Genomic DNA, 23,391 nt, shown 5'->3' on the forward strand with positions numbered 1-23,391 from the left:
GTATGTGTGTGTCAGTGTCTCACATGTCTGAGCAGGTCCTCCTCCCCCAGAGATTTTAACAGTCCTTTCGTGTCCATGTGTCCGAGTCGCAGTATGTACAGTAGGGGTGACCTGCAATAGTCGCTGATTCGACTATAGTCAACTATACCCCCTAGTCGACTATGAACGTCATAGTGGAATGTACCATTCTAACTGCATGGGTGTGCCCAAGGATGCAGCTAAGCATTAGTTGTTACCTGACATGTCTTTGTTTTCATTATATATAGCCTTTTGTCAAATTAAATCATCCAAATTTCTGTTAATAAATAATTTTAAATGATGTTTGCGCATTAACAATAGGCATCTTCCTTACTACACATTAATAAATCACACCCTGCAGTTGCACAATCCAAATGAGCGGAGCTGAACACGCTACAGAGTACGCAGCATCTGCTGAGTTTATAACGGCTACTAAAAAACTTCTAAAGTATTTTGAAAAAGATAAAGATGAATCAAATAAATTACAGTGCAAGTTATGTCATCAACGTCTTTCATTTCGCACAACAACAACCAACATGGCATACCATTTAAAACACGTAAGGCGAAAAAAAACAGTTCAGCAGTTTGTTGTTTCGGTCAGTGACAGTGTTTCAGTCGTGTCATCTTGTCTCATCGCGGTGCGTCTCGGCAAGTAGGCCTATAAAAATTTTTTGTTTATACCCCGTTACTTTAACCTTTCCTTATATATTTTTGCTGTTGTGTGGCAATTTTTTAAATATTTTCAGGCAGGCATATTTTATTTAAAATATATTTGACATTTTGCACAGTGCCTGTCTGACAGTTCGATATACGCAATGCGCACTGACGGTTAATGTTCTCTAACGTTTCATTAAAAAATTTATAAAGTAAGTAAATTAATAAAAGCTGAAAAAAGCCAACCTACCGTGTTTATTCATTTATCTGAGTGTTTTAGGTTTTTACTTCGAAGAGGAAAAAAGTCCTGAATGAGAACGGGATCCCGTTTAAGGTGCTCTAAATAAAAAATATAAAAATAAATCAGATTTGACTATTAGTCGACTAAAGGGAAAAGCTGACAAATCAGATTCGACTATGAAAATCCTTAGTTGAATACACCCCTAATGTACAGTGGTCTACCCTCTCTGTCCTGGTGGTGCCAGCCCCCAGTGTAGTACTCTTGCAGGCAGCTAGAATGTCTCCAGAATGTAGTCTACCTGCAGCACAGAGCAAGTAAACACAGAGCTCTTTAGAGTTTTACCACGGTCTCGCCAGTGACTGCAAACAAACACCTCCACACACACAAACGCACACCCACACTCACACTCACTCTAATAGAGCCTTTTCTTTTCCTTAACATTTCCACAAGTACATGTGTGTTTGTATGTATGTCGTGTGTCTTGTGTATGTCTTAATTGTAGCATATGACTGTGTTTTGTAAGCACTCATTGATTTGATATTGATCCACAGTGTGTGTGTGTGTGTGTGTGTGTGTGTGTACACACGTGTATGTACCAGTATACGAGGACTATGCGCAGGCCCGTTGACAGTCTTGCTGGGGCCCGGGACAAGAAAGTTTCATGTGCCCCCCCCCCGCACGTCATTTGAATTTCCTCTGTAGCAGACAATCATTGTGTTAGGTCCATTGACTGTATATATACAGTCAATGGTTAGGGCATATAGTATATAATATAGCCACACATCAAAGCTGTTTCTGACAGCTGACTGGTTTATACTTGACGCGTCGCGAGCGGCGCGAAGGTTCGCGCGAAAATGACGTAATCGCAGTGGCACCGCCCGTGTGCGAGGACCTCACGCGCTGTCGATTCGCGAGGTCGTGCACCTCTCGAATTTTGTAACTTCGCGCGCCGCGCTAGGAACAAAGTCGTGTTTGCAGGGTTCATACACCTTTATAAGGTGGAATTAAAAGCACTTGTACGTCACTTTCAAGGTCCAGTTCAATATTTCCCAGCATGTTAAACTTAATTAAGTTAAATATTTATACATATACTCGAAATGATTCGAAATAATTTGCTTTTTATCACATTATTTAATGGTTGTTTATTTTCAAAACGCCCAATCTTAACGTCTTCACGAGAACTGTTCAGTCAGACAGCTATTTGTTGTGAAACGAAGTAGTTACAATTTCAAGCATTTTCAAGTACTTTAGCCTAAATTCCAGCACTTTTCAAACCTGGAACACAATGCAACTTGAAAATTCGTCAGGTAAATGTTTTCCTTTCTTTTCTGCACTACAGATTCCTGTTTACTTTAACTATCCACCACTGTATTTCCCACTGTTGGGCGGGTACCAGCCGGTTACGGTCGGTGCTGGATCAAACCATTTTTCAGAGGGAGGCGGGGGTGTATGCACTTAATGGAAAATATGCAGATAGGTAAAAAACATATATATTTTAGACATTGAGCTTATTATGAGTACAGAATTTTATATTAATGAAAGACTTCAAGATTATAAAAAAATTATAGAACTGTTACGGTCCCCCACCATCTAGGTACTGAGGGAGTACATTGTAAATAACGGCAAAGAAAAACGGGTAATGAAATGAATAAAAGGGATGTTTATTGCGTACATACAACTGGGGTTGTGGCGTTGGAAATCGGCAGCTCCAAAAGAACAAAAACAACAAAACCTTCCCGTCAATGCAAAATACCTTACCTACACACACACACAAAAAAACACAAAACCCACCTAACTACCTACCTACAACAATACAACAATAAAACAAACGTCAAAGAGAGCACCGACTCCCCCCCTTCTCCTAATACACTCTATAATTATAACTAGATGGAAATGGATATAGATATAAATATAGTTGTGTATCTAATTGTATCAAGGGCAACCAAGACAATATAAACAAACTCCCAGCATAAAGCAAGTCTGGCCAAGGGGCGGGATAAGCGCCACCATCATCCAGGGCTCTGGTGGCTTTATACAGGCCAAAGGCCAATCAGGAACAACTTGCATACGTAGCCAACTCGTAACCCAGGTGGACCGACTTGACAGATGATCAGGGGCGGAGCCAAACCTGCAAAACACACATAACCCACAAACGACCACGCAGGGTCGTAACAAGACTTTAAATAAAAAATAAATTGCTGAGCTCTTTGATGGGCCCCCCTGGCCCTGGGACAACAGACCCGGTTGTCCCCCCCTGTCGACGGGGCTGACTATGCGTACCTGTCTGTCTATCCATTTTTTCTATTTCTGTTTTTCTCTCTTACCTCACAAATTCATGAACACCCATACTACAGCCAGGACATACCCATGCTACAGCCAGGACACGGCCATAATACAGAGCAGACATGCCCACCGCCATTACAAGACTGACAGGTGTACTGACCCTCTGAATGTTGGCTGTGTACTGTCTCATGGCAATTTTCTCCACCATGCTCTCAAAACCAAAGAAGGATTTGATGTCTAAGGAGGCAGATTGCTCAAAACATGTCCAGTTCTCATTCTCAGGGTGCACCTAGAACACACACACTTACACATACACACACACACGCACACATGTGCAACCACCCACATCCCCAAAAAGCCTCCTTTTGTCTTGTAAACATTTTTAGAGTTCAGAAATATTATGCCAGTGGAATCTTCACACAGTAAGATTCATGTTGGAACTGTTCTGATGTTTCTATTTTACAAACACACACACACACACACAAATATATATATAACAAAATATATATTGAATGCAATTCCCTATCTAGGGAAAGATGAAAGCAGGCCGGCTGGTCAACGGTTGTCTGAAAATATTGTGTTGCTGATGGAGCCAGGCAAAACCTAAAAAGGCACATAGCCTACCTTTTATAATGATATTTTTGTAATTAATTTTGCCTATTTGTGCTTTTTGTTCTTTGTCTAACACAAAACATTATAGACATTTATGTGTAGATTTGTTATGTTCACCATAGCCTACAATTCACTAACATACACAACTTTTAGACATGAAAACTTGAAACGGCGTAACATTGAGTGTACAAATAAACTTGCTTTGGCTCAGTCTACGGGCTTCATTTTTTAATTATTCCTTTATTTAGACAGGATAGTCTCTTGAGGCTTACAGACTCATTTACAAGAGAGACCTATTTTTTTTTAAAACAACAATATAAAAAGTTATACAAAATACATATACATACAAATCATTACAATTTACATGCAGTATCGTCAAGGAATAAACTTTCATTTAAAGCAAGTGCCTATAAATGTATTTTCCAGATCTTTCAATATAACTTTAAACTTGCCAAGTGTAACCAAACTGGACAGCTTCTAATTCAGCTGAAACATGTTCCAGATGGAGGGACCAGAGAAAGAAAATGCCTTTTTGCCAAGTTCAGAATGAACCGACGGAACACTGAATGTAATAAAGTCTTGGGAGCGAAGGCTATGATGTTGCTGTTTACATAAGAAATAACATGACAAATATGATGGTACCAGACGCAGAATAATAATAATAATAATAATAATAATAATAATAATAATAATCTTTATTTGTATAGCACCTTTCATACATACATGCAACTCAAAGTGCTTTACAGTATAAATAAAAGAAACATAAAAAGGAGAAGACAAAAAGAAAATGTTAGAAGAAATTAAAGTAAAATAACATAAAATGTAAAAAAGTAAAGTAAACAATATAATAAAAAAGTAAAGTAAGTAAAACTAATTAAGATAAGTAAATATAAGAAGATAAAAATAAAATATTAAAATTAAAGATAAAAAGAAATAATTAAATAAAGTGACAAATTATAAAATAATAGACTAGAGTTTCTTAACTAAAAGCAAATCTAAACAGGAAAGTTTTGAGACTGTTCTTGAAACTATTCAGGGATGAAATGCCTCTGAGCTCTTCAGGAAGAGAATTCCAGAGCTTTGGGCCATAGTGGCTAAAAGCACCCTCGCCAATCTTTAATTGGCATCTAGGAATCACCAGTAGATTACTGTTTAAAGACCTCAGAGACCTGACTGGAACATATCTAACCATCATTTCACTGAGGTGAAGAGGGGCAAGACCATGAAGACATTTAAAAACCATGACTAGAACCTTAAAATCTATCCTAAAGCTGACAGGTAACCAGTGCAGTGAGTGGAGTGCAGGTGTAATATGATCTCTATTTCTCCTGCGGGTCAGAACCCTTGCAGCCGCGTTCTGAACTCGCTGTAGGTGCGAAATAGAGCTCTTTGGAAGATCAGATAGAACAGCGTTACAATAATCTAGCCTTGATGTGATAAATCCATGGACAAGTTTTTCACTGTCAGCAGGAGTGAGCATATCTCGGACCTTAGCAATGTTTCAAAGGTGAAAGTAAGCTGTCTTGCATGTAGTCATGATGTGTGATTTGAAGCTGAGCTCATTATCAAAGGTGACGCCCAGGTTCTGTTGCGCTTGGTTCCACTTTCACCTTAGCGCAGCATGTTCGTTGATGCAAGAGAAAACATTACCAGTCTTGTCTTTAACCTTTTATTATAAGCAAGTAAAAATACAGAGATCTCTGGAGAGAGAGTATGCAAAACCCTATCTACTCTACCCTATAGCATTGTGCGCAGGTCTCTCTAACTCAGACACTTTTCCTCCTGTCCTATATAGTGTGGTCTGGGTATAAGCCCCCACCTTTGCAACTCAGCGATGGAGTCTCCCTATGTCTGATAACTTGTCTGCCTATTGCTCAAAAACTGTTTTTGCATGTTCTCCAAAAGTTGTTTGTCTAACACTTTCAGAATTAGATGAGCCCATCTTAGTTCCCTAAATCCTACATGTTTTTCACAAATTAGCGATCACAAAGGTGAAAGAGGCCCCACGTCTTGGGGTTGTAATCCACTTAACTTTCACTACTTGGGGTTGCACCTAAGTTACAGACGTCAAACACAACATACATTTCTTCTCTAGAAGTGAAAGCGATGTTTTCACTTCTTGGTTTGCAAATGTCAAGTGGACCTACAGAGGCTATTTTGAAGCTTTCTCTTTTTTAGCTAACTTTCTCCTGCACGTACTTAAAAAGGGCAGACAAGCATATTCTCAGATACTTTTGATAAAAGGTAATTTGATTAACACTGTAATGTAAACAAAATATAAAGGGATTACAATATTGATCTTAAGCAGTATGATTAACTGTAATGCTAATGTATTTTAAATATATAATTTCCAACAGTTCTTAACACATTGTCTGGCATTCAGATTCATTTGATTTAAATAGGTCTGGACATCATTCCTTTGTGAATCACTGCCAAGAACAAGAACCTCTGTCTTCTGTTTATTTAATTGCAGAAAATTGTCAGACATCCATGTCTGTATATCATCTATGCAGTCAAACAGTGAGCAAATTGATTTTAGGGCCTTAGGTTCTAGAGAAATGTAAAGTTGAGTGTCATCTGCATATTGATGATAACTAATACCATGTTTATTAATGATATGTGGTAACGGAAGCATATATAGGTTGAATAGTAACGGCCCAAGAATTGATCCTTGGGGGACGCCACAAGTTATTTTTTGACGTGTGGAGGAAGAGGTACCTAATGCTACATACAGGGTATCTGCACATTTTTAAATCTCAAATTCAATGACTTTTAAGACCTTTTTAATACCTCTCACAAGAAAAAATAATACTTGTACTGGGGATGCAGGTGTGTTCCACATCGTTGACGGGGGGGGTGTGTGTGTGTGGCGAACGAGAATTGTTGACGGGGGGGGGGGGGGGGGGGGGTTGGCGAACGAAAATTGTTGACGTTGTTGAGGCCGTATACTCCAACGCTAGGAATCTAGCACTAGGACCCTGGAGCGGTTATTTTCTGCATTAGAGCTAGATTCGGCAAAGTTCACATCGCGCCAGAACAACTGAACAACACACACTTATAATAATTTAATGCCTCCCCTCATAAAATTCCAGACATTTTAAGACATTTTTAGGCCTTGAATATGGAAAACTAAATTTAAGACATTTTAAGACTTTTTAAGGACCCGCGGGTACCCTGTACATAGTAATCACGCCCAGTTAGGTACGATCTAAACCAGTCTAAGACTAAGCCACTAAGGCCTACCCAACTCTGTAGTCGATCAAGAAGAATTTCATGATCAACCGTGTCAAAAGCGGCGCTTAAATCCAGCAGACAAAGGACTGAGAGTTTGCCTGCATCCTTATTCAATCTCAAGTAATTTACTACCTTAACTAGGGCTGTTTCAGTGCTGTGGAGAGCTCTGAAACCAGATTGAAAAGTGTCATTTACTTTTACATAATCATTCAACTGGATTGACACAGCTTTTTCAATGATTTTGCTAAGAAAGGAAAGGTTAGATATAGGTCGATAATTATTGAGAATTGTGGGATCAAGATTTCTGTTCTTTAATAGTGGTTTAACCATTGCTGTTTTAAAAAAGTTAGGGAATTCACCCAATTGCAGAGACTGATTAACAATCGTTAGAACTTCATTTGCTAATGAGCTCAGAACCTGCTTGAAAAAGCATGTAGGTAAAGGGTCCAGTTCACAAGTAGAGGATTTTAGTGATGAAATCACATCAAGTAGTGTTACCATGTCAACTTCTTGGAAATAAGACATATTAAAGTTAGGCTGAGTAACTGATATAAGGTTTGATAGTCTATTAGTGCTTGTTGCTATGTTCTGCCTTATACTAGTAATCTTGTCCCTAAAAAATATTGCAAACTCATCACATTTTTCAACTGAAACAGTCTCAGGGAAGACACAGGAGGTGGGGTTTACTAGCTGATCAATACTTCTGAACAGGACAGCCGAGTTATTATTTGATGAATTGATTAAGGTAGAGAAATAGTTTTTCCTTGCTGATTTCACTTCACTGTTGTAATTGTGCAATGTTGTTTTATAAATATCAAAATGTACTTGCAATTTTGACCTTCGCCAACGTCTCTCAGCCTGCCTACAATCTTGCCTAAATTTTACAATAGAAGGGACTGTATCATGTCTGTGAAGGCCACGGCACTGCCAGCACTGAGATAATGCTTGGTTATTGTGCGCTTTTCACTGAGTGTTCTAGTAGATAATGACATATTGAAAAATACACCAAAATGGTCAGAGATTGCAACATCAATAATTTCAGTGTTATTAACCTCTATGCTTTTAGAAATGATCAAATCTAAAATGTGGCCATGCTTATGAGTTGGGCCTGATACATGCTGTATGAGATCAAAAGAGTTAAGCATCCTCATGAACTCTGAAGTGATTGGATTTGTGGATATATCCATGTGAATATTAAAATCCCCAGCAATTAAAACATAATCAAAATCAATTAAAATCCTTGAGAGCATTTCTTCAAAATCTTCAAGAAATTCTGCATGTAGTCTGGGAGGATGATAGATAACAATCAAAAGAACTGAATAAGTACTGTTGAGTTGTACTGCCAGATATTCAAACATAGGATGTTCCCCTAATGAGATCTGCTTACAGCGGAATGCTTTATGGTAAAAACATGCAACACCACCACCTCTCTTATTTACTCTAGAGACATTAAAATAGTTAAAGTCAGGAGGCGAAGCTTCATTTAGCACTATTGCTCCATTGCTATCAAGCCAAGTCTCTGTTAGAAAAAGAAAGTCCAGACAATAATCTTCAATTAATTTAGCTATTATAAAAGACTTGTTTGTGAGTGAGCGGACGTTTAGTAAGGAGACTTTGAAGACTTGATGTGTTTGATCGGCATCACTTACATCACTTGTGCATTTCACTGGGATCAAATTTTGTTTGTTACAATGTTTTGTGCCCTTGTGTTTTCTTCTGATTACATTTTTATTTCGATTCTGAGAGCCATGCCACCGGCTATTTAAAATAACTGGAATGTAGCACTGACTAGGAGCATGGGTTCCAGTGTGTCAGACCTGAGTCACTGAGTGTGCAGGAGAAGTAAGTGAGTTCCTACAAGACTGCAGACTGTAGTGTTGCGGAACCTCATCAATCTCCTGGAGTTTACCTCTGAGACTGTGGACAGATTCTCTGACAGGAGATGGTGGGCTCCTGGCTCCTTGACTGACATTACTGACGTTACTGCTGGCGGTTGGGTGCAGGTTCCACATGTGAGTGATTCCATGCATTAGATTATCCACAAGCATTTGAGTCCCAGCCCTGTTAGGGTGAAGCTGATCCGGTTTAAAAAGCTCAGGACGCCTCCAAAAGATGTTGAAATTGTCAATGAAGTTTACCTTCCGATGTGCACAGGCTGTAGTGAGCCAGCTGTTTAGAGCCAGCAGTCTGGTAAAGTGACCACTGCCTCGACGTGCAGTAGGTATCGGTCCAGAAATGAACACTTCGCACTGGGAAAACTCCAGAATGTAGAGCAGATGGTTAAAATCCTGTTTCAGAATTTCAGACTGTTGTTTGTAAACATCGCTAGAGCCGACATGCACAATCAGTCTTTCCGTAGCTGGATGGTCTTGCAATATGCGTGGAATCATGGGTTACACTTCACAGACAGTAACACGAGAAAAGCAAATGGCCTTAATACTGTTGCTCCATACATCTCTGATGACTGAGTCCCCAATTAGCAGCGTTTTGGGCTGTGGCGGTGTTCCTCGTCTCCTTTCACCGTTAATGCCTCGGCGGCCAACATGGTTAGCATCCCGATGGCCAACCCTATTAGCATGCTCATTAGTTAGCCGTCGACTGGCACGGATTGCAGGCTGGTGGTTGGGACGACTCTTAGCATGCTTGTTAGCATGCTGCTGGCTAACACAGTTGGCAGCCTGGTGGTTGGTCCGCGAATGGCCAGAGTTATTTGCATGCTGTTGCTGTTGCTTAGCAGCCAGACTGGAGTTGGTTCTGTGATGCTGATTGGGGTGTGTTTGATGTCCTTGATGTCCTGGAGAGGGAGGCAGTATGTTGTGGTGAGACTGCTCTATTCCTGCTACTTCAGTTGAGGCAAGAGCTTCATATCTGTTATCTAAAGGAATGTTCTGTTCTGAAGATAGCGGCTTGCCCCCGCTGCTGTGCTGGTTTCTGCAACGTCCCTTCCCCCGAACAAGAGTCCAGCCCTTATCATTGTTGTTGTTAATGGGATTAGGAGTTGAGGCCAAGATGAGCTTAGGCTTTGCCCCCAGTACATCCCAGCGACAATGCAGAGAAACGTCTCTTTCTTTGCCAGTTACAGGGACGGTTTTATCAGCAGCTTGTGTGGCAAGAATCGAGTCCAGATATTCCTCATCCTCCCTTATAGAATGTAAGGTATGGAATCTTTCCTGAAGTTCCGCCACCCTCTGAGACAGTTTGATACACTCAGAGCAAATAGATGATGTGGAAGCATGAGCCATAATCGAGGCAATATCAAGAGAATGGGGCACACAAGGCTCAAATATCCAAGATAGATTTGTAAAATAAATGTGTACCAATGTAGAAGTCTACGATTGTGTAGGGAAGGCCAATTTACTAAAGAGTATAACGTACAATGATGTGTGAAAGCTTTAGTGCCTGTGATAAATCTAAGAGCTCCATGGTAGACAGCATACAACATTCGCAATGAGCAGGCTGAGGCTTTCATATACACAATAACCCCATAGTCTAACAGACTAATAAAAGTAGGAGAAACCAGCTGTTTCCTGGCGTTGTATGATCAACTGTATCAAAGGCTTTGGACAGATCTATAAAAAGGGCAGCACAATAAACCTTGGCATCCAAAGCTTCAATAACGTCATTTAGGACCTTTAATGAGGCAGTCACTGTACTGTGTTGTTTTCTAAAGCCAGATTGATAGGGTGACAAAATGTTCTTTGAATACAAATATTGCTTAATCTGTTCGTTTAGGATCTTTTCGAAAAGCTTTGCTAGAACACACAGTTTTGAAATGGGTCTGTAATTTTGTAGGACTGTAGGATCTCCACGTTTTAACAGAGGTAAAACAAAGGCAGTTTTCCAAATACTGGGAATAGAGTTTTTTGAAGAGACAAGTTAAAAATATATGTCACTGGTTCAGCTATAATGTCAGCAGCTAAACGTAAGAAGTATGGAGGGAGATTATCTGGGCCAGCTGATTTTTTTTTATATCCAAACATTTGAGCTGCCTACAAACCTCACTGACAGACCAGAGATTGGATTACTGGAGGAGTAACTGGTAGACATAGATTTTCCAAAAGTGTCATGAACCAAGGAGTTTGAAGCAACAAAGTGTTTGTTAAAACAATTGAGCATCTCTTCTTTATCTGACACTAAACTAGAATCAATTACTAACTTAGAGGGAAGCTCTCCTGAATGAGAATTACCAGAAATAGATTTAATCATTTAATCACTTTGCTACTTTGAGTATTGAACAAGCTTTCTGTGGATGTGGGGGTTGAAGGCTCCAGCGCAGTCTGTTGCATTAGCAAGACAAAAGACGCTAACGCTTCACAGTGGGGAGTGCGGGCCAGTGGGATAGTGGTGTGCTGTACGAAGATGATAATCTACTGACATATATGCCAACAGAATAACACACAGACAAATAAGCAAACTATTACACTAACCAAGCAAACTATTACACTAACCAAGAAACAAAACTGAAACATTATTTTGCATTTACGTTTTCGCACAAACCAGGAAATGCAATATGAAACTAAACAAAACTGACAATGGGAAAGCTACTGAGAACAAGGTCACAAGGCACTGATTCTAAAAGGTTTAGTCACATTAATTTGTTAACATATTGACGTTACGTGCAAATGTCACGATTACGAATATTTTGTTTGGGCGGCTCATTCTTCATTTTGTGCAAAACGCCATCTAGCCTTAATTATGTGTCAGTACCAGCTCCCCTGTGTAAAGGTGCGCTTTAAGTAGGTGAAAACAACACGGCGCTAGTAGTAGGTGGTGAAAGCGGTCAGATGACCGGCCCTCGGCACAATTATGTAAATGAGGCGCGGCGCTTCTAGTGTTAATGAACAGCAGTGATGACATGTTTGAGATGAGCAGTTTACTGTGTGTGCCACTAATAATTATGTTCATGTGGCTAAAGCCATGCTCACATTCAGCTGTGCTGCATGGAATAATATGTGTGTAATTCACCAATGGCTGCAAGTCAGACAGGATTCTGTGACCATCAGCATCAACATAGTCCTGGAATGCATTCACAAAGAAGACGTGGCCCTAGCATCTTAGGCCTGGTACACAACTTTGTAACTTCATCTTCATAGGCATCTATCTTCATAACTATCATAGGCTGATGCATGCATGACTGCATGTTAAAAATAATGGAAATTGTACATATTAATCATAAACATATCTTGCTTAACTGTAGACGATTGTATCACCGATCGCGAAATAGAAAATACATGAAAAAAAAATTGAAATCAGTTGATTTAAAATTTTCCCCATCATTGTTGCTGTATAGGTAGGAATATAACCTGACAGGAAATGAAGTGGAATCCCAGGCTATACTCGTGAAAAACTGAAATTGATTGAACTAGTGAACAGAACAAGATGCAACTGCATAACACTAATGAAACTGCGCTAAACAGAGCAAACCGACATGTAGGGTGCAGCATAGCTAACTACGTGACTCAGTCGTCTAGCATGACTTGGCTAAGACAAGAGCGCGTACAGTTTACAGTTGTGATCAAATTTATTCAACCCCCACTGAAATAAAGTGTTTTGGCCAGTTTGACATTGATTTTGATCATTTCAGTCATCTTATTTACAAATATATCAAAGAGGCACTTATAAATTAGACAAACATAACATAATATTTATGATGGAATAACCACAAATGTCTTTACTGTGCTCACATCATTATCAGTTTTATTCAACCCCCTAGTGACATTATTTTTTAGTACAACATCCTTTTCCAGTTATGACAGCTTTCAAGCGTGAAGCATAGCTTGACACAAGTGTCTTGCAGCGACCTATGGGTATCTTAGCCCATTCTTCATGGGCAAAAGCCTCCAGTTCAGTCACATTCTTAGGCTTGCGCACTGCAACTGCCTTCTTTAGGTCCTACCAGAGGTTCTCAATTGGATTTAAGTCTGGTGATTGCGATGGCCACTCTAGAATGTTCCAGCCTTTCATGTTCAACCATGCTCTAGTGGACTTGGATGTGTGCTTCGGATCATTGTCCTGTTGGAAGGTCCAACGTCTCCCAAGCCGCAGGTTTGTGACTGACTCCATCACATTTTCCTCCAAGATCTCCTGGTACTGAAGGGAATTCATGGTACCCTGCACACGTTGAAGCTTTCCTGTACCATTAGAAGCAAAACAGCCCCAAAGCATAATTGACCCCCCGCCATGCTTCACAGTAGGCAAGGTGTTCTTTTGTTCATAAGCCTGGTTCTTCCTTCTCCAAACATAGCGCTGGTCCATTGTCCCAAACAGTTCTAATTTAGTTTCATCTGACCACAGTACACTGTTCCAAAACCTTTGTGGCTTGTCCACATGACTTTTGGCATACTGCAGTCGACTTTTCTTGTTCTTTGGAGTCAGCAAGGGGGTGCGTCTGGGCGTTCTGGCATGGAGGTCTTCGTTATGCAGTGCGCGCCTTATTGTCTGAGCTGAAACTTCAGTGCCCACATCTGACAGGTCTTTTTTCAGTTCCTTAGCAGTCACGCGGGGATTTTTCTCCACATTACGCTTCAGGTAGCGCACAGCAGTCGCGGTCAGGATCTTCTTTCTGCCACGACCAGGTAACGTTTCCACTGTGCCCTTTAACTTGAACTTGCGAATGATACTTCCGATAGTGTCTCTTGGAATATTTAACAACTTCGCAATCTTTTTATATCCATTGCCATTCTTGTGAAGAGCAATAACCTCTTCTCTTGTCTTCTGGGACCATTCTCTTGCCTTCACCATGCTTGGAAACACACCAGTAGATGTCTAGAAGGAGCTGAGTATCACAGTCCTTTTAAATCTGCCTAATTGGTGCTTATCATGCTTGATTGCTGCTCGTTGACATCCACAGATGTTTTCAATACCTGATGGAAAACACTGGAATGAACCTCTGTTCTTAGGAGTGGTAGTCGTAAAGGGGTTGAATAATTGTGTCAATGAAGAAATCACAAAAAGGCCATTTAATACTTTATGACAAAAAAAATTGATGCTATCTTAGTTGCATTTAGTTCTTTAACAAGTCCTTGTAAGATTTCATTATGAACACAATTACAAATGTGCACTGAATTCCATAAAACCCTTCGCAGCATTGGGGGTTGAATAAATTTGATCACAACTGTAGATAGCGGTTTTCTCGTTTTGGTGCTCTGTAAAGTAACATGTGGTGGTTGTTTTTGCCTCAGTTTATTCTATCTGAATTTTAAATTTTGTTTTGTAGGTGCCCTAAAACAAAATGCTTATCTTCAGAATTAACTAAAGATGTTGAGAGAGCTGTCTCAAAGTGGTTTACCAATGCTCGTGACCATGATGGAAACCGTGCACTGAGAGCGCAGAGAGACTTTCAAAAAAGGAATGCAGAACAGATGTAAGTAATCAATAGTGAGTTACACGTTTGTGATAATGTGACTATGAAGGCATGTGAAAATCATTGTCATTTTTACTTTCCAAAACTCTGACAGCTCCTATATTGGAGTTTTTAAATGTTTTATGTTCACCTAACTTGTAAACACATCACTTGGCCTTTGTAAAATCTCCCCCAAGAGGTGATTAAAGTGTTAGACATCAGTGTCTTTGGAAATTTTGAGTAACTGCAGCAGCTCAAATTAATGAATTGTATAGTATATTTGAAGGAGTACTGGTCAGAATTTTATTATCCTGTGCAAACTAGAAGCTGGCAAGAGCCTTCATAGAGTTCTGTACAGTGTATTATGGCCAGGACCCAGGTGGTGCAGAAAATACAGGCCTAGTGTGCTAATTCAATAGTACAAACAGGATTTTTATGCTTTACCATGTTTTAGATTCCTAGAGAAGGATGTTTATCATTGCTAAAAGTGGTTTAGATAATCTGCAGTGTTACTGTTGTGTGCTTTAATTAATACTGTTGTCTGTCTCTCCCTCCCCTCTTCTCTCTCTCTCTCTACAAGATGTGAAACTACACAACTCAGCAACGCACAGTAAAGGATTCTAAAGACTCTTAACATATGTTTTATGGACATTTATGGTTAAAATTGTTAATGAGTTGTCGTTTTCAATAAAACATTTTTATTAGGATTGATCAAGCATTTGTCGTCATTTAAATGTAAGTATTATTATAAACAGCTCATCTCTGATTGAAATTACTTATGATAATACAGTCTTTAGTGCTGTGCTCTTATACAACAGTTTTGCAAAGTAAGAAAAGCAACTGAATATTACATTAGGTATGTACAGCAGAGACCTCACCTGAAGCCCTCCATGACTCCATAAGGACCCACATTGGATGACACAAGTTAGCATTATAGTAATTGTGCTCCAAATGTGTGATGCAAGCTGACATTCTAGTGAGTGATGGACTGATATTTGGGCCCCCTTTGCATAACCCATATGGGCCCTATGAAGATTTGCCCATGGGCCCCTAATGGGGCTGAAGTGGGTGTCTGCAGTTAACCATAAGGGCCCTACTTGTTGCCCACACTGGCCCCGTCATTATCCCACACAAACAAGGGGCCCATGTAGGGCCAGTGAATCATTGCTCATACGGGGCCCACCTGAGGCCCACATTGACCCCAATATTGGCCCACATGGGCTAACACACATGGGGCCCATGTGGAGCCGATGGACAAATCTTTGTGGGCCCCAGCTGGGTTGCCCAAAAAGGGCCCATGTGCCAGCCCATTTCAAACCCATGTGGGGCCCGCATGGACATGTTGACTGGGTATAAATGACGCGTCACATTATTTACAGTGTTGTTCGCTCTCTGTGGTCGAAGATAAAGGCTTACAAGAAGCGCTGCACATTGTGTAAACTGATGCAAGTTACGAACTACCGTCCAGGGGTGAGTTTCCCAAAACGTTCTTAGCGCCAGGTACTTCTTAACCTCGTACGTAAGAACGAGGTTATGAAGTACTTAGCGCTAAGAACGTTTTGGGAAACTCACCCCAGAAAGACAATGTCGAAGAAAATCCAGCAGCTGTATGATGAGGAAAGGGAAGTAAAACAGGTTATTGTGAAGAGCGCCACAAATGTGGCTCTGACTGGGGATCAGTGGACCTCTGTTAGCAACAAGAATTATCTTGGTATGACAGCTCAAATTATAGATGATTAATCTATAGATGATGAAGATCCAGTCATTTGCTTTGAGCATGCAGAAGACCACTTCTAGGCACTATGGAGATGCCTGTGGCAGAGGCCTGGGAAATTAAAGAAAAATATACCATCTAAAATGGTATTAAAAAACATCTTCTGATTTACTTCAATTCTTCCAATATCCTGAGCAAAACTCCCAAAATTAAACAACATTTTTGGTCAGAATTTCCAGTGTTCTGAACTGTTTTCTGCACTCATCTATTGGTCTGTGTAGTAGATGTTGAAGTTTATGATTATGTTCATTGATTCATTCATCATTCAAACTTAAATTAATATTTCTCATGTTAAATACTGAAATGCGATTAATTTCGATTAATTAATTATAAAGCTTCCGATTAATTCGACTAATTTTTTTAATCGCGTCCCACCCCTAATATATATATATATATATATATATATATATATATATAGTGATGTGCAGGTGTGAGCAACTGAAAAGGAAGCGATCACGCCAAGTCTCAGGGAAATAGGATGGTTTAATAGAAGTGTGCAAACCAAAAACCCGTGCATGGTTCCAGATTAAGGAAATAATAACCAGCAGTCAACTGGTACAAAGACAAGACGTATATAGACGAACAAACGACCCTCAGGTGAGACGGATCACGGGTCCCGCCCACCTGAGGGACGAACATCACGTGACCAAAAACAGGACCGCTGCAACCGGGGGCGACCGGTAGGGGGCCCCCCCACAATGTGACATATATATATATATATATATATATATATTAGGGGTGGGCATAGATAATTTTTAAAATCTAGATTAATCTCACTGAAATCTTGAAATTAATCTAGATTAATCTATATTAAAATGGCTCATATGCGTGCTACCCAAGTAATGACTAAAAGTCAGTCTTTGAGATAGGGTTTCTTAATACAGAGGGTGCATTAGACCAGGGGCTCATCTCCTGTTTCCAAAATGCATCAATGACTGCTCGAGAAAGCTGTTCTACTTTGATACTTGAAGGAAAAAAACATGCTCAATAAAATGTATAATATGTATGTAACGTAGCTCGCGCTACGGAGCGAGGAGACGGACACAATCGCTGAGAGGAGCGAGATTTATTAAAGGGAATACCATACTCATCGTCAGAAAGCCAGGCAGGGTCGATCACAGGAGGGCAGTCCGAATAACAAAGGTACACAGGCATACTGAACACGACGGGGAACACAGACAAACTCACGAGCAAGATGAAAACAGCGAACAGCAAGCACAAACCGACAGCATGAACAAATGGATAGACAAAATCACGGATGACACGACTGGGGAATGACGGGACTTATATACATAGAACCAAACTAGGGACAGGTGATTACAATGACACAGGGGCGTGGTAACAAACGAGGAATCATCAAAATAAACGAGCAGGGCGGGACAAACAGGCAGGGAACACAGACATGAGGGAACCCAGAGTGACAGCTACAAGAGGGGGCGTTGCCCTACGTGACAATGTATAAAATGTATATCACCACTAATATATATATATATATATATATATATATATATATATATATATATATATATATATATATATATATATATATATATATCTTGAAATCATAGTTTTCTATAACTTTTCTAAAACTTTTATTACTTCCTGGCCTGTATAATCATAAAAGAATTTGAGCTATCTATAAACAGTCTTGATCTTAAAGTCAAATCAGTCTCAGCTGAATAATAATTACTTCTGATACTAAACCACTTCATTCTTGGGGTCTTTGAGTGGTCTTTGTCCAGTATGAAGTCTGGATGGTCCTAGTTAAAAGAGAATGTTTGTTTTGTTGGGTTTGTGAGTTACACTGTGGTGTTTTTTAAAGCAAAATACAAGTGCACACTGCCACCTACAGTCATGGTGTGTGCATGGAAATGTGTGTACATGTGTGTGTTTGTATATGCATGTTTAAATGCCTGCATGTGTATGTGTGTGTGTGTGTGTGTGTGAGTGTGTGTGTGCATTTGTGTTTTCATACATGTATGAGATGATTCAGCCCAGTGCTGTTCTGCTCCTACGCATATGAACAAAGAGGCTGTTTCTACTTACACACACACACACACACACACACACACACACACACACACACACACACACACATTCACACACTCATAGAAGTGGCACACGCGCATGAATCGCAGACATACAGAGCCTCATCTCTGTCTACGCTAAACTCGAACACATATACCCGTCAAAAACCACCTGGGTAAGTACTCCTGCAAATGCCAGACATGACTACAGAAAACATATTACACTGAAAGATAACACTGCAGTCTGTGTATTCAAAAGATATAATCATAATGATATTATAGTACTGTTTTATGTTTCCTTGTTAGTACTATTAGTCCTAGCAATGGTAATGGACCTGATAAAACTCAGTTGGGAATTATTGTGAATTAATGAGTCAGTAATGTGAAAGACTAAAGATGAATATTGAATCTGAAGTGTTGACCGCATCTGTGTACATAAACCAGCTTGTTGAGTCTGTCCGTGTAAACAAACTACTATGTTGAGTGTATCTGTATAAAAATAAATTAGTATGTTGAGTGTAACTGTGTTAATAAATGAGCATGTTATATGTATATGTGTAAACTAATGTGTTGAGTGTATCTGTGTAAATAATCTAGCATGTTGAGAGTAGAGTATCTGTGTAATCTATCATGTTATATGTATGTATTTAAATAAATTAAGATGTTATATGCATCTGTGTAAATAAGTTATGTTTTTGTGTAAATAAACTACTTTGTTCTGTGTATATTGGTAATAAACTAGTATGTTGAGTGTATCAGTGTAAATAATCGAACATGTTGAGTGTCTTTCTGTAAATACACTAGCATGTTACATTTATCTGTGCAAATACAGTATTGACTCCAGCACTGCATTATGGAAAGTTCAAAAACATCTGCTTGTTGTTTTATAACACTGCTGGCATTTTCCCTTTCCTCCCCGACAGCCCAGTCACTGGATATTCATTCTTATCCTGTTCAGTTTCTACGAGACCTCCAAGCTCTAAGAGGACACTGATCACAGACAGGACATTTTCCCTGGCACATTCACTGACAGAAGTGTCACAGCAAACCCACATTAATTCCCTCCAACGCTGACTCTGTCTTATCTCCATGGCGAACACTGGTCTCCAGGTGATGGGCCTGTTGCTATCTATAGCAGGTTTGGTGGGCGGAGCTCTTGTGTGTGCCTCACCCTGGTGGCGCGTGTCAGCTTTCGTCGGGGATGAGCTGGTGGTCTCCGAGGTGCGGTGGGAGGGGCTTTGGATGACCTGCCTATCACAGTGGGGGAAGATCCAGTGTAAATCCTATGACTCTGGCCTTGCCCTCTCAGCTTCAGCCCAGATGTGCCGCACACTGTCTGTGCTAGCCCTCATTCTCTGTGTGCTTGCACTTCCTGTGGGTGTGGTCGGCCTCAAGTGCACTCACTGCCTAGGTGACATGCACGCTCCTAAAGCTCGGCTCGTGCAGGTGTCCGGCATCCTCTTCGTTGTGGCTGGAGTGGTCTTCCTCATCCCTGTGTGTTGGACTGCTTATGTGGTGGTGCGGGATTTTTATGACCAGAATGTTGCACCGCCACTCAAGCGAGAGTTAGGCCCCGCCCTATACCTGGGATGGGGCATGGTGCTGTTGATGCTGGTGGGAGGGGCTGTGCTATATGGAAGCTCAACAACCCCTGGCGTTCCGACTATATTTGACTTTGGAAGAGGTGGAAGAAATAACCCAGAAGGTTCGACCAAAGACGAAAAAGCAGAGAAGGCTTATGTGTGAGGAGATCAGCATGTAAGTCAGGGACTGAACAGTGGAAAGGGTGTGTAACCAAAAAAAGCATCAAACGTTTAGTTATGTTTAGTTCTGAGCTAAGATTTTTTAATAATTTAAATGTATGATTTAAAAATACTTATAGATGAAATTCTGATGTTTCGTTTCACTTTGTTGTTTGTAAAGGCAAATTTAATAATATGAATAATAATTTTGTCTTATAAAACAGAACACATATTACACATATTATTCTTTTTAATATAATGTTATCATGGTTTCATGCACTAAACATGTCTGTTAATAAACCTGTGCCATATTTAAATTTGTACAATTACTATTGTTGTAGCATTAATACTTGAAGTTTGGAGACATTGTTTTCAATATTCTATGCATCCAAAAAATCTTTTTAAAAAGATCTGTAGATTTGTGGATTTTTTTTGTACACACATAACACACGTGTATTTGTTTGTGTGTTTGTGTGTGTCTGTGTGTGTGTCTGTGAGTGTGTGGGAAGGCAGCACATTGAACACAATAGCAGGACACTGAGAGAGGACAATACCCTGTGTGTGCTAAGAATTTTAGAAACTAATGATGTCACAATTGTGGAGAAATGTAAATTATGACTCAGAAATTCTAAGCTCCTTCACAACCTGCCCACACATACTATCATCATGGATACAGAGAGAGCAGGGCAGTTTCAATTGCTTCATTAAGTAGACATGACCAGCCTGTTGTTGTTTGTGTGTGTGGTTGTGTGTGTGTGTGTGTGTGTGTGTGTGTGTGTGTGTGTGTGTGTGTGTGTGTGTGTGTGTGTGTGTTTGCGTGTGTGTGTGTGTGTGTGTGTGTGTGTGTGTGCGTGTGTGTGTTTGCATGTGTGCGTGTGTGTGTGTGTGTGTGTGTGTGTGTGTGTTTGCGTGTGTGCGTATGTGTGTGTGTGTGTGTGTGTTTGTTTGTTGTGTTTTGGTGATAGAAATCAGCTTTGCAGTTTTGAACAGTGGCCTGCCACGTGTAACTCACAGCTCTAGAGCTGTAATATACACGTGTGGCCACACGGTGTCAGCAGCTACTAACTAACCAAAAGACTGCGCCAGTCAGACATGCTAGATCAGGGGTGTCCAAACTTTTTGCAATGAGGGCCAGATTTGGTGAAATTAAACTGTGTGGGGACCGACCATTAGCGAAATATATTAGTTATATATATTATATATAACTAATATATATAAATATATTAATATATATATTAATATATATATTAATAAATATAAATATATTAATATATTAGTGAAATATAAAACAGCGGGTATTTTATATAAATTATTTTATTTAGAAAATAGCGGGTTCTGGCCGGCCAGTGGAAGCATACGGTGGGCCAGACTCTGTCACGGTACGGCGGCCCCCTACTGGTCGCCCCCGTCTACAGCAGCAGCTTGTCCTGTGGGTGTGGTGTTGTGTTCGTCCCACAAGTGGGCGGAGCCCGCGATCCGTCTCACCTGAGGGTCATTTGTTCGTCTATATATGTCTTGTCTTTGTACCAGTTGACCGCTGGTTATTATATCCTTAATTCGGATCAGTTCACGGGTTTTGGTTAGCGCACTTTACATATTAAACCATCCTTTTTCCCTGAGACTTGGCGTGATCGCTTCCATTTATTTTCGCTCACCCTGCCCGTCACACTCTCTATCTCCCAAGTTGACATCCTCATTTGTTTCAACCCCTGTGGATCTTCTAATATTTTAATGGCCTGTGTCCAAAACACTGTAAAATAACTAAGGGGGCTAGTTCCACTTAACATGGGCTGGATCTCATGATTGCCTTATGTACAGATCTTCTCATTCCTCAGCCACACTAACGCCAGACCTGCCCACACCATACCTAGCACCTTGTAGTATTATTGCTGGACATTATGGCCTTGTATTATCGTCTGACATTAATGGCCTTGTTGTATTATCGTTGGACGTTGATGGCCTTGTTGTATTATCTCTGGATGTTAATGGCCTTGTAGTATAATTGTTGGATGGTCATGGCCTTGCAGTGTTATTGTTGGATGTTGATGGCCTTGTAGTATAATTGCTGGATGTTAATGGCCTTGTAGTATTATCACTGGATGCTGATGGCTTTGTAATATAATTGCTGGAAGTTGATGGACTTGTAGTATTTTCACTGGATGTTGATGGCCTTGTAGTATTATCGTTGGACATTGATGGCCTTGTAGTATTATTGCTGGACGTTAATGGCCTTGTAGTATTTTCGCAGGTTGTTAATGGCCTTGTAGTATTATCGCTGGATGCTGATGGCCTTGTAGTATTATCGCAGGTTGTTAATGGCCTTGTAGTATTATTTCTGGATGCGGATGGCCTTGTAGTATTATTGCTGAATGGTGATGGCTTGTGCCTTATCAAAGGCCCTTACGCAGCAGTCTGTGGTATGTTGTGCTTTTTACAGTATAGTCACTGCTGGGTGAATGACATTTACATTATGCCCGAAGATCATCAGAATGGCCACTTATTGAATTCTCCACCTGTGGATAATGTCAATACAAGTCATTTATTTGATGGATCACTACAGCTTGCATGTCTAGTCACATCAGCCAAGGGAGAGGTGTTGACCAGACCACTATACGAAAGCTGTCAACCCAGTTTATTGACCACCATTATCCTTACATTATCCTCGTCCTTCTCATGTGACATGACCATATGTGCTGCTTTGGTTCATTGTTTCACTTCATGACACATCATTCCTCTTACTTTCCCACAGCTTTAAAGCACAACTAGGTTCTCTCTCTCTCTCTCTCTCTCTCTCTCTCACACACACACACACACACACACATACTGTATGTATGTATCACCACGGTACTGCTTAACTAAAAAGAAGTGTCTCTTGGCATCAGACGTCATTGGTAATAACAAGAGGTGGAAAGAGTACTAAAAAATTGTAATTGAGTAAAAGTATCTTTACTTTGCCTAAAATCTACTCAGAGTAAAAGTAAAATTACCCATCTCAAAATTTACACGAGTAAAAGTACAAAATTACTTCATTTAAAATGTAATTTGAGTAAAAGTTACTTAGTTACTTTCAGTTATTTAATGCATGGATGAATCATGAACCAAATTCAGCACAAGTTGTTTTAATCTATTTCAAAGTGTATTTAAGTGCACATCCACACTTGCAAAAAGATCAGCTGGGCTCAGGAACATACTTCCTCACAGCACAAGGACAGTCACAACCTGTACCATAAAGTGCAAACAATTTTCAGTCCTATTGTCCAACGGACAACACTATGATAAGAATAAAGAAATTTAAATTACAAATTATTCAAAAAACAAAATGAACACAAAATTAAGTGCCCACAAGATGCCACAAATCAAACTTAAAATGCAACAGGATTCCACTACTCACAATAAAATGCCCACAGGATCCCACATAAAAAATGTAAAAGTAAAAGTAAGTGCTCACAGGATCAACTATTCAA

General features: G+C 40.0%; 1 protein-coding gene and 1 long non-coding RNA gene across 2 annotated transcripts; both read left to right on the top strand.

The window, feature by feature from the left end:
- The first annotated feature begins 12,653 nt into the window (after positions 1-12,653).
- On the top strand, positions 12,654-15,155 carry LOC143490878 (uncharacterized). The gene is made up of 3 exons (XR_013125019.1): positions 12,654-13,617; positions 14,259-14,405; positions 14,965-15,155. It is a non-coding gene; the product is annotated as an uncharacterized LOC143490878 (long non-coding RNA).
- A 3,102-nt stretch (positions 15,156-18,257) lies between these two features.
- cldn31 (claudin 31) lies at positions 18,258-20,337 on the top strand. Its single transcript, XM_076989363.1, has 2 exons — positions 18,258-18,361; positions 19,109-20,337. Exon 2 carries the CDS (start codon positions 19,275-19,277, stop codon positions 19,929-19,931), a length of 657 nt encoding a protein of 218 aa, XP_076845478.1. The 5' UTR covers positions 18,258-18,361; positions 19,109-19,274; the 3' UTR covers positions 19,932-20,337.
- Positions 20,338-23,391: the final 3,054 nt, after the last annotated feature.

Source organism: Brachyhypopomus gauderio, unplaced genomic scaffold (assembly GCF_052324685.1).
Source record: "Brachyhypopomus gauderio isolate BG-103 unplaced genomic scaffold, BGAUD_0.2 sc67, whole genome shotgun sequence".
In the NCBI taxonomy this organism is placed as follows: Eukaryota; Metazoa; Chordata; class Actinopteri; order Gymnotiformes; family Hypopomidae; genus Brachyhypopomus; species Brachyhypopomus gauderio.